Here is a 17,862-nt window from a genome sequence, read left to right on the forward strand (position 1 = left end):
ACATTGTAGGAAATGGGCCGAATACTTCTTACATCACTGTTTTTTTGTTTTTTTTTATTTTGTCATTTTGACATCCATCTGTTATGTTTTTGTTTTAATGCCGCCTATCAACAGTCTTTTTGAGCCACACATTAGTGTCTGCCTCGTCTCATATATTTTCTTCCAGTTTCTTTCTTTCAGTCAGTGTGTTGCTGTCAGAAGTGAGCTGAAAGCTGTTCACGCTTCATGAGCTGCCTTGTTGATTTCATGTAACAACATGATAGTCATGTGTTGAGTAGAAACAATATAAATGTGTGTGCAGCGACTCTAATGTATGTAAATGTTTATTAGACCGACATGCTGTTTTCCATCGGCCAAAAAATGTCTCAGTTACATTTGGCCGGCTGCCCTTCTGAGACCAGTCATCACATCACCTTTGACTGAACAGATTAAGCCACAAATTACAACAACAAAGTCGCTCTCTGACAATCTGAAACTACACGGTGACTGTGTAAAATACAGGTTTGATAAAAGAAATGAGGCAGGAAGTGAAATACACTAGCATTTTCCAATAAACACATCAGGAATCATTTATCATTTTTCTGCTCAGCTAGTAAGTTCAGCATATTTTACTGCTGCTGCCTTCAATTTATGTCCAGTCAAGTCAGTAAAAAAAGATGGGTTAACTGGAACCTTCAATCAAAGAAAACAGACAGCAGTCTCAATGAATTTCGATCTCACTCAATCTTGGCATCCTTTACACATCAAAACATGTTTAATTTATAGAATTAGTTTGCAAAAACAGATTATCTTCACACCATTATTAGAATAAACAAACCAGCACCAGTTGGATTCATAATCCTGGGTGTGCACAAAAACATGATTTAGGAAAATAAAATAAAATATTTTTGCAAATTAACCCTTCGTTTGTATTTGCATTTAAAAAAAAAAGGTGATTTAAAAAAACAGGTGATTAAAAAAAACATGAAATCTGCAAGTATAAAAACATTATTTCTCCTGCTCCAGATCTTTAAAGTTTGTCTTTGAGGGCCAAATCACTGTGAGCAGAGAAATGAAGGCAAGTTGACATCTGAGTCACATTATTGCCAGAGCTCCTCTTGTCTATAGTGCCGAGATGTTTTTTCCTGCCTCTTCACTGTGAATCCGGTCATTATATTTAAAGCTCTTTGTTGTAAAAGGAGAGTGAGAGTGAACCTGACAACCTGCTGTGACATATTTCACTCTGAAAAGCCAACCCTGCTGATAAAAAAAAAAAAAAAAAAAAAAAATCTAAAGAGGTTGAAATTGAGATGAAATTGTATGTGATTTAAATAATTCACCCCTTCATGCACATAAAATCTGCTGCAAACTCACGAGTTTTTTCTATGGGTTATGCATAAAATAAAATAATGTTGTATTTTATTTAATGTGTTAAGTCATTCAGCTGCAATGTTGCTGTTTTTCTTTTGTTTTTTTGTGTTGAAAATGCCATAAATAAATCATAATAGGCGTGAAAAAAGAATTGAACGGATATTTAAACATATTTCGTTTTCTTTCTCTTCATGATTTGGACTCAAATCTCAGTTTACTCACAGCCCAATAACTGCGGTTTATTTACAACACAATATAAACATTTTATTCTCCGTCTAGATTTACCGGATCTATTTCAAGGTTAATAGGTAATAAAAACTTAACAACCATTATAAAAAAGGACCAGTATGACTTTTTTTTTTTTTTTTTTTTAAAGATTGATCGCCGTTCTTGACATTTTGGAGCAGTAAAGGTTCTTTTTCTTCAAGGCCGATTTCCAGAAACTGTCAAAACATCCTGAAACTGCTTCCACTAAATGTCTCAGTGTAACAAAGATGGACAAGCAGCTCATGTAGGCCTACATCAAAGAAAAAGGAGCGATGGTTTCATGCGTAAAAACGATGCGTTAAAGACGTTATTATTATTATTATTATTATTATTATTATTATATTGTTGTTGTTGTTGTTGTTGTTGTGCGGGTTGGCGTATATTCACCATTTATGTACATTTCTATCTCGGTATACCCGATATAATATTTCAACCGTGTTTTCTAAATATTACGTTTGTATATGACTTCACTATTTTTATAATTACGTTGTGGTGACCCTTTTACAACAATAGGCCTGGGCTACTCCTCAGTGAATTGTATTCAGATGTTTGAGGTATCCAGAGCAAATTTTATACACTTTACATGCAAATAGAGACAGTGTGTACAGACAGATAGAGCCCTGAGGCTTTGTGACTTTATTCAAGACTAGACTGCTTCTATTGTGCTCAAATCTGCGAAACTACGACGCATTTAGAGTGTTTGGTTTCAGCTCAGCGTAGAAAAATATAATTCAACGTAAGAGGCATAAATGCGTTTTGCAGAATTTGATAAAACGTATCACTGGTTGATCTTTGAGCTCTGAAACATTCCATATAGATATGATGATAAGACATATTCCTCCTTAACATCAGCTTGAGTCTTCTGGGAAAAAAAACACTTTTTTTCTGTATGTCTCATCATATCTGTCTGCTGTTCCGCTTTATTCTTTTCACGTTGTGGCCCAGAGCTGTGCCTTTGAATTAAATCTGAATTAAAATACGGAGGATTTACTATTATGACATTAAATATGACTCTTGTGCCGTGTTTTCCCCTCTATAAGCAGGCAGAGATTGTCCACACTTTAATTCACCAAACGCATTTTACGCCTCTGTTGGACACAGTATAGTGTCCTGTGTTTCAGGTTTAGGGGACAATAAGTTTTTCTGCTGAGAAAAAAAAATCAATGCTGCCTCAAAGTGTCCAGCCTGCCTGCCATAACGAGGGTCAAAGTTTTATTTACACCCTCATCATTCACCCATTACAACAGTGTCCCCGCGCAATTAAATCTAATTGGAGCCAATCAGGCGGAGCAATGAAATGAAAATATTATCAGTTTGGAGCTCACTAACTATTTGTGCCATCTGAAAACCTGTTAATTCAATTGTCCGACTCAGCTCCAATATTGAGGATTGTAATGCAGATTATCGCATTAAATGCCGGCCTAATTTAATTTTGATGGCCAAAGGGACAATTTGATAGTCGGGAAGATTATGGCTCTTCTTAACCGTGTTACGCGCATAACTGCTGCATGCATGGGCCGAGGAAAGTTTGCTGATGCTTTTTACGCACGGAGGACATGAAGAAGAAGACAAAACAGGATTTTTAAACGCGCCAAACTCGTTGAAATAGTTGCTGAGGATGTGATTTTATCAGTCAGACGATAAAAAGACGATTTAGGATCGAACGCGACGTATCTCAGCTCTGTCAGGAACCACAGTTGCCAGTGTCCGCATCTGTGCCATTAATTTCGATCGAAACTTCCAAACCACTCAGTCTATATCTGCGGATTTTGTGGGAACAAGTCATGAGCGACGTCTGACATGTTAAAACCATACGCGCAGGTAAAGAAGAAATCATCGGACTGCAAAACTGCACTTCTGCTGACATTTTCGTCATAATTCATCGCCTTTATGCTGAAAACAGCTTGGACTGTCCTCACCTGTAATTCAATCACCTTCAAGTTTTTCTCCCTACTCACCATAACACGGGATGAGCGCTCCGTTGTGTCCGCTCTCCTGATGCAGTTTGCCCTCCTCGGGGGGTGTTTTGCAAGAAGACCTCTGCATGAAGAGGTGGTATTTGCTGAAAGTGCCTTGCCCAGCTGCTGCGGCGGCATCCAATGACTGGCACTCCTGCTGCTGGAAGGGGCTCCGGGACTTTTCTCCGTACGCCTGACCTTTGTTGGGCAGGAAGGCTGCAGTGGGGCTGTATTTGGTGTCAGTGGCTCCTGGGAATGTCCTAAAGTGGTCCGTCTGGTGATCCCTACCTTGCGCTGCAGAGGGGCTATAATATGAATCCATGGATGTCATATCGCTGTATGAAACGCAGGTCTCGGCGTTCATGCCTAAAAAAGAGTCAAGGGGAGAAAAAGAGCAAACTTTTTTCTCTCTCTTTGACTTGGAGTGGGAAGCGCAGACACCCCCTCCTCTCCCTCTACCTCATAGAGATACACACATGCACGGAGAGGCTGCAGCGCACACCAGACCGCAGCTGGGTTTGGTTATAAAACGATTCAGATCTTTTCCAGGAACCACTGTCGTTGACCAAACACTCCGAACTCCCCCCTCAGGTTTGAGCAGAGTTGCACAAACCCGTCTTTTCCTCAGAGGATGGTGGGACCCAGTCAGATCTCCTTCAGGCTTCAGGACTTCTCCCAAGCGATTATGCTGATGACATGAACGAGTTAGGTCGCTTATCAGCTGAAAAAAAAGAAAAAAAAAAGTTTGTAAAATGGGGGCGGGGGGCTTTAACACATGACATTAATGCAATTTGGATATGAATATAGCCCGTGAGTGATGGCACTGGGGCGGAGAGGGCACAATTTTACGCTTCATTCGCAATGGTTCATCAAGGACAAATCATCCATACTCAGCCGATTGTGTTGCTGCAGCCAGCTCTGTGGCTTCTGAATGAAACAGAGTTAGTTTATGACAGCTTTTTAATACATTAATTATCATTTGAAACGGATTTTAGAGGCACTTGCGTCTTAATTATTTATTTCAGTCATAAAAATCAGTTTCATCTGTCTGTGACAAACGTTAAAACTTGAGGACAAAAATTACAGTTTTTTGAGCTTCTTGTTATTTTTGAATAAAAAAAAAAAAAAAATCAGAATGTATTTAAAATCACAATGTTAGCACAAGACTGCTTGTACTGACGTCCAGGCTTATTATTTAGACCATCTAATTTATGTTATGTAGAACTTAATCAATTTTGCATCTTTGTTTTTCAAACAGATTTGGTTTTAGAGCCCACTGGAGACGGCAAATATCTCAACATCCACATTTCAAATTTGTGCGTATCGTGGGGCCCACACTTAATTTTGTGAGATGATAGATAATATTTTGCAGCTAAAGTTCACCCGTCTGCTGTCTTCAGAAAGAGAGCTATTTGTAAATCCTCCTGTCACGTGCAGCCTTTTAATAAATATGCGGTAAAACGCTTGGAGTCTAAAATCGTGCAGACGTAAAATTAAGCACGCTGCAACGAAAAATCAACGTAACTCTGCAGACAATATTGCAGGTCAGATTACAGTGGGCTTCTTAATAACTGGATAATAACAATGGGAGTCATTTTTAGAGATCCTGTGTGTTCTGTCGTTTATACTGCAGCTCCAGCACTGACCTGAAATGTGTATAAATATATGATATCATAAGATCAATCAAAAAATATTTGTTGTTTTGATGACCAGACGATATTCAGATTTAAAGATAAAAAAAAAATCATGCGTATGAAAATCCCACTCAAGCAATATTTTCTACTGTGAGAAAATCCTGTATTAAGTTTTTCTACCTGATGAATAAGTACTGCAAGAAGATATTTTACTTACTCCATTACAAGTCAAGATCCTACTTAAGTAAAAATATAAATATATGCATCAAAATATACTTAATGTACCAAAAGTGAAAGCACTCATCATGCAGAATGGCCCATTCCAGAATAATATAAATTGTAATATTGATTAATAATTACTGATGTATTAATGTGGTCATCACTTCAAAGTTGCAGATGGTAATTTAATTTTAAATCTTAATCTATAATAATACATCATATTTTATTTCATAATATATTATCATAATAATCCATAATCTGAATCTGTAACAGTAACCAATTAATGCAGTCAAATAAATGTCATGGATTAAAAAAACACTAATTTTTCCCTCTGTAATGTGGTGGAGCAGAAGTATAAAAAAATAAATACTCAAGTGAAGTAGCTCAAGTACCTCAAAACTGTAAGTACAGTACTAGAGTAAATGTAGCTACATTTCACCAATGTCTTCATTAATCATGTAAGTCCTTATTAACCCCTTAAACTAATAAAGACGTCATTACTATTCAATACAACTTTTGAGTAATTCACCTATTTTTTGCTTGTTTCTAAAAAAAAACAGTTTAATGTCAGTAAAATTAAAGAAGACAAACAGCAGAAGATAAACCCTACATTAAAGGACTAAATGTACGGGAAAACACTCCACCATCTATATGGCCATCTCAGTCTTAACTGAATTATTTCCCAATATTGCCGTTTCCATGAAGTCCATTTATATTTTTGATATAACTATGACATGTATGCTTGTGTTAGCCCAAATATTTAACAATTAGGGTATCAGAAAATGTACACATTTTGCTGATATCACCCCATAATGTGTAACAGGGATCCTATATTCATAACCCCCTGTATACTACATGAATTTGAAAGAAGACATTTCTTTCTCACACAGTAATTTATGTTTTAAGTAGTGCATTGAGATCTAACATAAATATATATGTAATCTAAGGTAATTTTGAAATTGTTTTCAGAAACACGTTGACAATTTTCCTGAACTTTTTGAAAAATTCTGTATCCACAAAAAGAAGATAGAGAAAGTTTGGTCCATCTTCTGCTGCAGGCGTGCAAGTATTTGTTACACTTGTGTCAACCTGGCAGCCTTTTTTTTTGGAAAAGGAGCAGTGAAGGATGAACTGGGCACTCTTACAGAGCTACGAAGCGAGATATAGTGTGCTGCGACACATACGGCAACAAACACACAAACATGTTCATACCGTCATGCACACATGGTGGACACATGCACACACACACAAGCACATGTGTGTGAGAAAAACAAGGCAACGGAGAGCAAGAGGAGTAGAAATCTGTTCCATTTACACGATTGGATTTCAGATGAAGCCCATCAGGCTGAAAGGTGTCCATACTTGTACGTCTGATGCAATGTTAACTGGCTCACGCTCAGCTGTAAACTGAGTGTCTCAAGGGGGGAAGATGAAATGACTTTACATCAGTTTATGTTTCATCTAATACACTCAAACAAATATCTAATTGCTTTGAACTCTCTCTGTATATGTCAGCAGCACGATTTATGGCAGTGAACCAGACTTAATGATTACTTAGCTGAATTTTCAACCTGCTGGAACACTATACTTCTGTCTGTGCTATTCTTAGCAGTAAGCGGATGTTAGCTAATGATCTTGTAATGTCATAAACTTAAAGCTTTTACACAGATTTACCTATTTAGAGAGAGGGTAGAGGGTTTCTCCTGTGGTTTACACAATGCAAATCAGCAATGCTTCATGTTTGCTGCATATTTCTGGTGTGGTTCTACATATTCAAAGGCTTTTATGCAGGTACAAAAACTAAAAGATCATTAATTGACCATTTTATATAAGAATCATTAGACTTGTGACACATGACACTCAATAACACATCATCTGTCTCTGAAGTCTTATTTTTATTTTTATCTATTTTTGTCAGTCTCAGTGTTGTTTACTGCTTAGGATGCAACCAAATCTGTTGTTCTGGAAAACACAAATAATACGATGCAAACTGCTATTTCTTTTATCTGAAGTTGCTCATAATTATTTGGAAAAAGTCAGTTCCATGATTACCTCGGCAGACTTAAAAAAGGTTGCATCTACCTTAGTGAATCACTGATTTGATGCCAGATGATTCCCTTCAACTGAAGGATATTTCTTCTTCTTCTTGTACTAGTTTATCTTTACTGTAGAGTTTCTATTTCCAATGTAAGACAGAATCCTTTGATTTGTAAAACATTTTTTGCAATTGCAATTCCAATTTTTAAATATCCTCCAGTTAAAGAGGGGATAGTTGTTGGCTTCAGTCAGTTTGTAAAACTTAGTTTAGCAAAGAATAAAAAGAGACATAAAGAAAAATACAGTTTGAGGATGTGGAAATATATTACATAATCAATTATATGACAGTATTAAATCATTTTGATGTGTTGTATGCACAACAATTGTTATGCCAAAGAACATTAGGTTAGAAAAAAAAAAAAAAAATTTGCCTGGTTTAACTTGACTTCCAGTGTAAACAACGTCCACTTCTGGTCTTCTATGTGAATACAGATACAAAGACAATGAGACAGAATAAGACAGATGCATATACAAATAATGACACCTCCGTGCACTTCTACTTGTGTAGCTTTGTTTATTTACCATGTGTCCTGTCTCTGACCTCTTACATTGCCATATGATGTAATTTCTTTATTGTTTTTGAGCTGTTTGAAAAGGAAAACAACGAAACCCACTGATTACAATTTTTAAAAATGTTTTTAAGGAGAAAAAGTTGTATGTGTGGTATTGAACAGGAGGCACAATGGGCACCAGCAGGACTCTGAAACACTATATGTGCCTGAATAATGTCTGATCTGTTTTTATCTCCAGTGTACCTCCAGGAAGTCTGCAACCGCTGAAAATAAAGATGGAATATAGCATGTTTTATATTTCCAATGGCATGTTTAGAGTGTGGTTCATGCTTTGGCCACAAGCATGATTTGATCTTCTTTTATTTCACAGGGAAACGTGTCCCCAGTTTTACTATCTGTAATTGCTTTGTTATAAGAACCATGCATGGTCTCTTTTTTCTTTTTTTACAGCTAAAGATGGTCAGAGTGAGAGCGAGAGGGACTGAGTTCCTTACTATTGAAAAATTATTTACGTGTCAGTTTCCTGGCACAGGGAGTGAAAGCTTCCTTTTAACAGTAGGCCCACCTGCAGTGAATAAGGGAGCATTAAACACACACACACACACACACACACACACACACACACACACACACACACACACACACACAACCACACATACCAAGTGCATTCATGTATGCTTGCAGACTTAAAAAAAAACAAAAACTCAAGTTGCTTTTGTCTTTATAAAGTATATTTAGCCAAATTCCTATAGAAAGAAGTCACCATTGATGACAGACGTTCAGTATTTAAATTCACTGACTGTAGTGATTAAGAGTCAAATAAAATCATACATTTGATTTGAGTTGTTATTATTCTCCTGTGGAGAGACAACTGGTCTAAATCTGTTAGTTTATACGGACCACATGAGGACAGTCCCCTAGATAAAACATTTATTGTGTATCTTATTGAATTTCATTATAAAGGCAAATATATTCATGGGCAGATGAACGACAAACTGCTTTGGATTACGACTAACTTATTCTTTTCTTATGCATTTTGAATTATCCATGATTTTCATGATTTTGTATATTTTATTGTTACTTACAATTAAAGCAGGACAATGAGGCTTTTAAAAAATAGCTCAATATTTTTAGGTTATACCACAAATGTATCTCAAAATTGACATTTTCAATTACATACAGTAAATTCTCAAGTAATGCAAACTAGAGGCGCACAAAGACGCCATTATTTGTATTTGTATCTGTTTAAGCAATTACCTATCTCTGTATCTGGATTAGAGTCCAAAAGTGGGTGTGGTTTATACCAGAAGTCACATTAAATTGAACAGACATGTTTATTTTCTAATCTAATATTTGATGGCAATGTCATTGTTGCGCCTTTGCGACTTTTCATCCATCTCTATTTTATTTATTTATTTATTTATTTTTATTTCTAGCTAAACTAGGTTTTATGAACTGTCTGAGGGCCACCCTCACCTCCCCTTTAACTAAGCGATATTGAAAAATCAAAAGCTGGAACTGAAAACACACACACACACACACACACACACACACACACACACACACACACACACACACATATATATATACATATATACACATATCCTTCAGTTGGAGGGAAACAATCTTGGTGCATTAAATTAGTGACTGAATAAGATATAGTGTGAGTTTTTTTTTAACTCTGCCAAGGTAATCATGAAGCTGACATGGAGCTCCAAATAATAATAAGCTATTTCATATTGAAGAATTATCTGTATCCATGTCATTATTTGTGCGTTCACAAATAACGATTTTGGATTCAGCTACATCCCCGATGCAAACATATGACAATCTTATATAATATGATGCACTGCTGTAAATTAAACTGTCCAATAATAGGGCTGTACAAAAGCAAATATCACAGTATTTTTGACCAAATACCTCAATATTGCGAGAATCTTGTAGGGATGACTATTGGTGTTTTCACCAAATATTAACACAATTAATTTTTTAAATAAATAATCATCAGTAATATGGATATAATGACTCAGTAAGTAAGGCAAATAATAGAACAGTCTGATAAGTTCAGAAAATTACATGACTTTACTATAATGCAGCCTTTAAAACAAGTAAAGGACAACACTTATGTCATGTCAAAAATCTAAGATATCTAGTCTCATATTACAATATCAATATGATATTGATATATTGCTCAGTCCTACTTAGAATTCAGCACTCATGTTTACCAGATTAGTGGGGGAAAAAAGGAAATCTATTACTGTAAAAGCCATCTCTGTTGTGAATTACACACACTGCACTACTGGTGCACACAATAGAGAGGGTCAGTAAGTGTAAAATCGATAAGGTCAGTAGGTTTAAGGGAAGTTTTCCGGAAGAGAAAATACCAGCAGACAGTCGGCAGCTTCTCCTTAAATATTCTCATTGCCGGATCCTTCTAAACTAAGAGTCTATTGACTCACAGCCGTGACTAATTTTTTAGGAAGCCCTGTCTAATTATGTTTTATTTTCTGAGTTTTCCTCTCGCAGTGAAATACATAAAGACATTGTCCTAATGGCACAATGAGTAAGACTGTTGTCACAGTCAGTGACCTTGAAATGGCCCTTCAGTGCGTGCCGTTTTCAGATGCCTTGTTCCACTAATCGGGCTTGCGAGATATTTGCAAATGTGGGGGTTAAAAGAAAACACAAGGACACGGAAGAGACATGAGCCCACATCCTCGCTACACTGACAACATTAAACTTTAGCCTCTCCAGTTTGGCTTTAGCCTGTGGCAAAGCAACTTGATTGAGGCCTTTGATGGGCATTAATACACCGTGGAGAGACGGCTTTGTTCGGGGATGGAAATGAACATAAAACGGAAAGCGGAAAAGGAAGGGGAGAGGCCCACAAGCTGATCTTATTTAATTTCACATAAAAGAGACATTCCATCTTCACAGAGCCTGTTTGGGCATCTCAGCATACGCAAACCCAGACTTTATAACATACCGGGGATCATACACGCGGTGTGTATGTATGTGCACAGCGGAGATTTGTTGAGCATTCATGAAACCAAAGCAGCACAGTCTGGGCCATTTTGAACACATCACAAATGGCAGCAAAAACATTTCAGTGGCAACTCACCAAATCAGGAGTGGCATTATGCCAGGACTACCTGGCATAATGACGGGCGTTCCCAAAACTTCTGTAATTAGACTCTTAACCACATTCTCTGTCTTTCACAGTGTAAAGGGGCTAACCTCTGCTCAACTGTTTCATGTTCGTGACATGCAGATATCTGCAGTGTCTCTGACTGAATCAAAGATTGTCCTCTTGTCATATCCTATTACAGTGTTTTCAGTGTGGAACAACAGTGCTGCATCAGTGGCGTGTTTGGAGTCTTTGATAACAACTTGACTTAACCGAGGTCCTGTATTTTCAGTGCAGACGTTTACAATTTATTTATTCTTATATGACACCTCCAACTTTTATTTCTGTCTATGCTATTAGGTGTCATGCATTGTGCAGATGTTAAATCCCCCTGAGGATGTGTCTTTGTATGTATACAATATATATCCCGTACATTGCTTTTACTACTTTTCAGAGACATAAAGTACAGAAAACTTGAGGGCCATCCACACAAAGCACTATAGCAATAACTATAAATACACTGTTTAAAGATTCTGACTGAAGTGGATTGCGCAGTCTGGACTGCAACTTTATAGCTGTGATGTATTTATAGTTGTTATTGTTATAGTTCGTGGTGTGGACGGCCCTTTTGAGAGCAAAGTTTTGAGGGAGTAAATTGAGTCAGTGGCACTGATTTGAGGATTATGAGCGAAGACCTCTGAATCTCAGATTTAATGACACTCTTGAGGAGAAACATAACATGGACCTGGACCAGTATACTTCATAGAGTTCCTCGTTTGGTAAACTTGAACAAAATAAACACTCACAATGCTTATTATGGTCAGTTCATAATAGTGCCAATGCACTGGGGTAATGATGGTAAATGTGGAATCAACTAATCTTTTATCATTAACTTAATGTAAATGGAGAAGCTTTATTCATTCAAGTTTATAGATTCCATGTTCAAAGCAAATCAAAACATCTGTCTTGAAACAATGAGTTGAATGAATGAATGTACTACTGAGTGTTCAAATTAAGTTTTGAGAAAAATTATTAACATATGAACAAACTTCCCAGCCTGCATTGTTTGAACATTAGGCTGAAATTACACTTCCTGGGTCCATGGGTCCACAAATATCATTAGAAGGTATACATATAGGCTCTGCATCTAATTTGCAGTATATTCAGGCCTTTAAAACTTAAATTAAATAAATAAATTATCGACCAATATTGGCCTATCCACTGCCACACACTGAATTAAATGACTTGGTGGTAACTTTTGTTTCATTTCCATATTTTCGTTTCTGTTTTAGCACCACCCTCAAAATGCATGTGTATATAATAAACAGACAAATAACTGGACACATAGATTTTTGCCTTTATTGACAATGACAGCTGAAGAGTTGACAAGAAAGGTGGTAGAAAGAGGAGATGAGACGCAGCAAAGGGCCTCAGGTGGGAGTCAGCTGCTGCTGCTGCTGCAGAGAACTGATAGTCTCAGTACATGGGATGCACGCTCTACCAACTGAGCTACAGGAGCGTCCCGTATTATTGACATTTTTGACAATATGGTTAATTATTTGTGGTGCACACATTTAGTTAACTTTCTGTGTCAATTTTTCAATATTCTCATAAACTTCAGCTATATAATTTTCATGGTATTAATACATTTTTTTCTTTGAGTTACCAGTTCCTTGGCGTTGCTGCTGCACTCATCTGGCTGGTCATCAAAAGTAGCTCCAGCTGCTGCAGACCTGCTTAAGCAGTGCTGATTGCTAATTGGACTGCTCCTCTTGTTCCTCCTGCTCCGTGTGGAGGGGCAGGGTTTTGTAGTAGTTCAGGGGTTTGTAGTTTTTGCTATTATTTCCTAGACAACTGTTTTGATGTTATTGTTTCAGTAGTCCTATTTTCCTTAGTTGATATTATTGATTATTAGTCACTGAAATTAATTAACACAATACTGACATGTTTTGCAGTTAATGCAGTTTGTTTAAATGTTTTCACTTAGTCTATTCCCCCTTGTTTTACAGTGGCCTGGTTTGGTCAGAGCTATGAAATATTAAATTATCCATATTTGCTCACTACTTCTTAGCCTTTCTTATTAGGTTATATGAGATTTTCAAAATAGGAAATGTTAAATTAAATATTATCTGCCATAAGAAATAGGTAATCATCAGTTATCAGAAAAAAATCCATATCGTACATTCCTAGTTGTGTCATTAAGACATTTTAAGCTAAGTCATAGCTGTTTCCTCTGATAATAATGAAAACAATGCTAACCACAATGAAGTTTGAAATGTATTGTAGTCCCTGTTGTATTGTTAACATTTTTTTTGGTGGGGAGCAGCCATACATGTCATCTTTGTACTATAATGGAACTCCTGCCACAGCTGTAAAGCATCTGCAGCAACTGAACAACTGATTCTTCAAACTACAACAAAACATTTGGAAATCTGAGTGTAACGCGTCTGTGTGACAAGGTTGATTGAAGTTGATGTCTCAGTTCAGTGACTTAATAAAGTTGGTTTCATGTTACAGTAACTCATGAGCAGACATTGAATTATTCAAGTTTAGTTCAGTTAACTCACATTATTAAGGAAACAGGGGAGCTTTTATTTTGAAGTTAAACCAGATTACAGTGTTTTACAGTGTACTGGATTTATTATCATTGGCCAGATTCTTCAAACTGAAACTCTGTTTAGCTCCTAAACTGCCTGTTATGGTGTAAAATCATATAAAATTGTGCTATAAAACTAACACATTATAGTCACTCTCCAAATTTTCTGAAATTTGATACTTTATAGTGACACACTGCAGCCAGAATACACGTAACTTACGAGAAACTAAATCTTTATTGGAATGTGAACACATTTCTGACTCATAGTTGCATGGCGATAATATCATTGAGTTTAACTCTGAACTGGGCTTCTGTGTGAATGTTTGCTGTGGATTTTGGCAAAAAGGGCAGCGATAATATACTGTGTGTGTCGATGAATGTCAGAGAAGTAAAACAAAAACTCTGCACGGATGCATCAACACTATTCAGGCTCTCTGATTCGTACATCAATGAACAATAGATCACAATAAAATCTGTCTGTTTCACAAAATTAAACACAGATATATGATTCATATTATTATCCCTGTGATTCACGATTAAACGTTGAAATAATCCAAAGGCAACAATGTAAAATAGAAAAGACAGTTTTAGTTTTCATTCTTTTTTTTTAAATTGAAATGTTTGTGTGTATTTGCAACAGCAATAACATGATGACTTATTGGCTGATGTAGCCAAAATCCAAATTCTCATATAAACCCACAAACTGGTATCACATAACTTCAAATAAACATGCTGCCTACAAACAGAAATGTGTTTACTGCAAATAGCGAAGACATTTTCAGTCACCTTTGTGTATTTATTCTACACTTTTTCTGCTGTGAACAAAACCCATGTTGTTTTCTGGTGGTGGTTGGGAGTAAAGGTCAGTTGTCTTGTGTGTTCTTTATGGTCTCATACTTTGTATAGTTTTCATAAAAATTCAACAAGCCAAAAATCAGCTTAGTAATACATTGGTTCCAATGAATGTGCTACACTCAGGCGTGGGTCGTAACAAGTTACAAGTAACACACATGAATAAAAAAGGTTTTTTTTTTAAGAAACAAAACTTCTTCAAAACTATTTTTTACATAAAAAGGTACTTTTACTCATTACTCAAGTATATTTTTCAGTCAGTAATTTACTTTTTACTTCACTGCATTTGCCATTTATGCCTTAGTTACACCTCGTCTGCTCTGAATGGAGGCATTGAGTGTAGGGGGCTAGTTAGCGTGAGGAGTGCCTCTACAAGTTGCTGCTGTCAGGAAGAAAAATAAGCACCACCTGTCTTTTGACCACGATGCGAAGATGACTGAGCAAAATCTAAAACAAGATGCAGCGACCATCCCTGGACACATCTGGCCACGCTTTTTATACCAAAATCTAAAAAAAAGACAACAGTTGCTGTTATTGTGGGTGAAAACGCAGTTAGCTGCTGATTACATTTAAGGCACTGCATGACCTCGTCTCAGTTACATCCATCCCCTGCTCCAACTGCAAGGGCCTTTGCAGTTTTAGAAGAAGAACGTTATTTATTAGTCTCCTTTTGTGGAAATTCAGTTTTTCAAGAACAATCTGCCCTAATCGATCAGATTTGCTGAAGCAGTTTCTAAAAATGCATATCTATAGGCGAGCCTTTTTTAAAGGTATTTGCTTGTTTTTGTTTGTTTATTTGTTGTACTTCTTATTGTGCTTTGTTCTATATTGTAATTTAATTTTGAATTTCCATATTTTCTGTCTGTGTGAAGCACTTGGTAACTGTGAGTTTTAAAAAGTGTTTTATAAATAAAGCTTTACCAACTTAATGTTCAGCTAAGGTAATGCCAATTTCAACTTTAACATTACTTTCATAATCGCAGTACACCCTAAGAAATATTAAGATGAACTTAAGTTGTACTTTGAGTGATTTATTTACAAGGTATTTTTTACTTTTACCTGAGAGCATTTCTCAAATGCTAATTTTCTTTTTTTTTTTACTCATTTTTTGTGGAAGTAATTGTAGTTATAAATTTTCAGTGCTCTACAAACCACTGGTTAGAGTAAGTTTACAGTAAGTGGTTAATAGTAAGCTTATAGTACCCATGTTTTATTTTTTGAGATTCATATTGCTGTGTGGTCAGCCTAAACCAGTGCTTGTGTGTGTGTGTGTGTATCATGTAAATCTGCCTGGTGGTCTGGTTTGTGTCCCCTTCACAATGGTATACAGACTTTTTGCCACTGTATCATCTTTCTGTGGTCCTTCTTGACTGCCTGACACAACAAACACAGACTTCTCTGTTGCTTTGTTCATGTGCACTTCAGGTTGCGTGATGTGACGGCCTTCAGCTGAGTTTGCTGAATGTGTGAAACAGCTTCTCCTCCCTCTTTGTGACCCTGCAGTGAACAGTGGTAAGAAGAACACACCTGCAGGTCGACACGTCTCTGGGCAGTCTTTCTGAGGGTCTTCTGGGTGAGGAGGGTGAGATGAGCCTGTGCCTGTTTGAAGCGCTGCAGCAGACTTTTATGCTCTACTGAAATTGGTTTCACATGAGTGGGGGACCAAACTGCGTCAGCAGATTTTCTGATCAAATTAAACGAAGAAAGAAAGGAAAGCTAGAAAGGACCCAGCGGCTGCACTTATCTTGAATTTAATAAAAAGGCCCAAGGTGGTAAAGCTAGAAAAATCATCTGTTCTTGCTTTCTTGGTCCTCACTTTCAGTTTGAGTTGGTGTGTAATCTTGGTGCACACAGTCAGAGCGGCGGTCTGCACCTCCTCTGTTCACAGTGCCAGTGAAACATCTGCTTGACTTCCTGTGGAGGAGCTTTAAACATCTGGTACTGTATGTATGGCAGGTTCAAAGTTAAAACAGGTAACCTCCTAGTGGACCTCAGTGTTTCTGGGTCATAAGCACAGAATTTGATTTCTAAATGGGCTTTCATGGGTCAATAAATGTACATGATGTGATATTAAAACACATGCCGATACACTTTATATTTCAAATAAACCAGCTTTAAAATGCTCATTTTAGGACTTTTTATGAAGTCTGTCCTTTGTCTTATATGTTTGGGTATGGCGCATACTGTTTTTAATGTTCGTGCAAGTATTTCTATGGATGTGCAGTGCAGTGTGGATTCAGTTCGTGGTTATTATTTTCCATCTGCCTTCTTCAAAACATCTTGACTTTCAGGCTCTGCAGAACTTGCAGGAGGCCTGGACATGGTGCCCAGCCCATCCAGACCCTCTACATGCACAAAATCCACAGATGAAAGTTTATTAGGATCTGGAAAAATGTTTCCCATATGTGACTACCTCCAGAATCTGGTGTTGATGTTGGGATTCCTCCTTTACTGATATGATCGGTTGAGAGAATTATCCTGCTTCATCAAATTCAGAGCACACCCAGCTGGCACACACAGCATGCAGCACAGGGAGGTATGTGTGTGTGTGTGTGTCTGTGTGTTCTTGTATTTCTGAAGAGAAAACTTAGAGTTAGCAGATTTTAGTGTGTGTGGCTGTCCACTTTACCATCCTGCACTGTTGCTGTGTTCTTTTGCTGGATGTGAGAAAGCAGTAGAAGGAAAAAATTCATTAGACTTTTGTGCATTGAGGCTCCAAAGGTGAGAAAAACATGAATGCCTGTGGTGAAGTGTTTAGCTGCTTATGAGCTGCTAATTGTTTTGGTTTAACCATGACCTTATTCTGCTGATTGATTTAAAAGTGTTTCATGCTGTGAATCAAACTGTAAACGTGTTAATGTGTGTCTTGTCAAGGTTGTATTTGAGAGGGCAGGCATAGTGATTTGATTTAACGTCCATGTGATAGTGATGAGGGACATTTTCTAGTGAAGAGCCGTGAATTCAGATCTGAGTACAATCAAGTGAAATGCTTACCCAGCTTTCAGACCAGGCTATTACATTCAGGAGATGCTTTTTGTCTAAAGCAACATACATTTTTTCCCTGTTCAGTGGGAGAAATTTAACATTCAGTACCTTGCTCAAGTTCACTCACATGTTGGCAGGAGGAGCCAGGATTGAACACTCCACCGAGGGCGCCACCCCCCATGAAGACATGGAAGTGAACAAAGCATGCAAATATCTCTGTTGTTGGCTTGAATAACAGACACAAACGTTTTTATCGTATCCCACC

General features: G+C 37.1%; 1 protein-coding gene across 1 annotated transcript in view; it reads right to left on the reverse strand.

Moving 5' to 3' along the window:
- Positions 1–4,224, reverse strand: part of alx4a (ALX homeobox 4a) — a 29,930-nt gene extending 25,706 nt beyond the window's left edge. Inside the window, exon 1 of the mRNA XM_084724203.1 lies at positions 3,576–4,224. Within this exon, the coding sequence (XP_084580329.1) occupies positions 3,576–3,939 (364 nt within the window). The 5' untranslated portion in view covers positions 3,940–4,224. The remainder of the gene's footprint in view (positions 1–3,575) is intronic.
- Between the last annotated feature and the right edge of the window lie 13,638 nt (positions 4,225–17,862).

The sequence above is a fragment of the Lutjanus erythropterus genome, chromosome 1 (assembly GCF_056507025.1).
Source record: "Lutjanus erythropterus isolate fLutEry1 chromosome 1, fLutEry1.hap2, whole genome shotgun sequence".
In the NCBI taxonomy this organism is placed as follows: Eukaryota; Metazoa; Chordata; class Actinopteri; order Lutjaniformes; family Lutjanidae; genus Lutjanus; species Lutjanus erythropterus.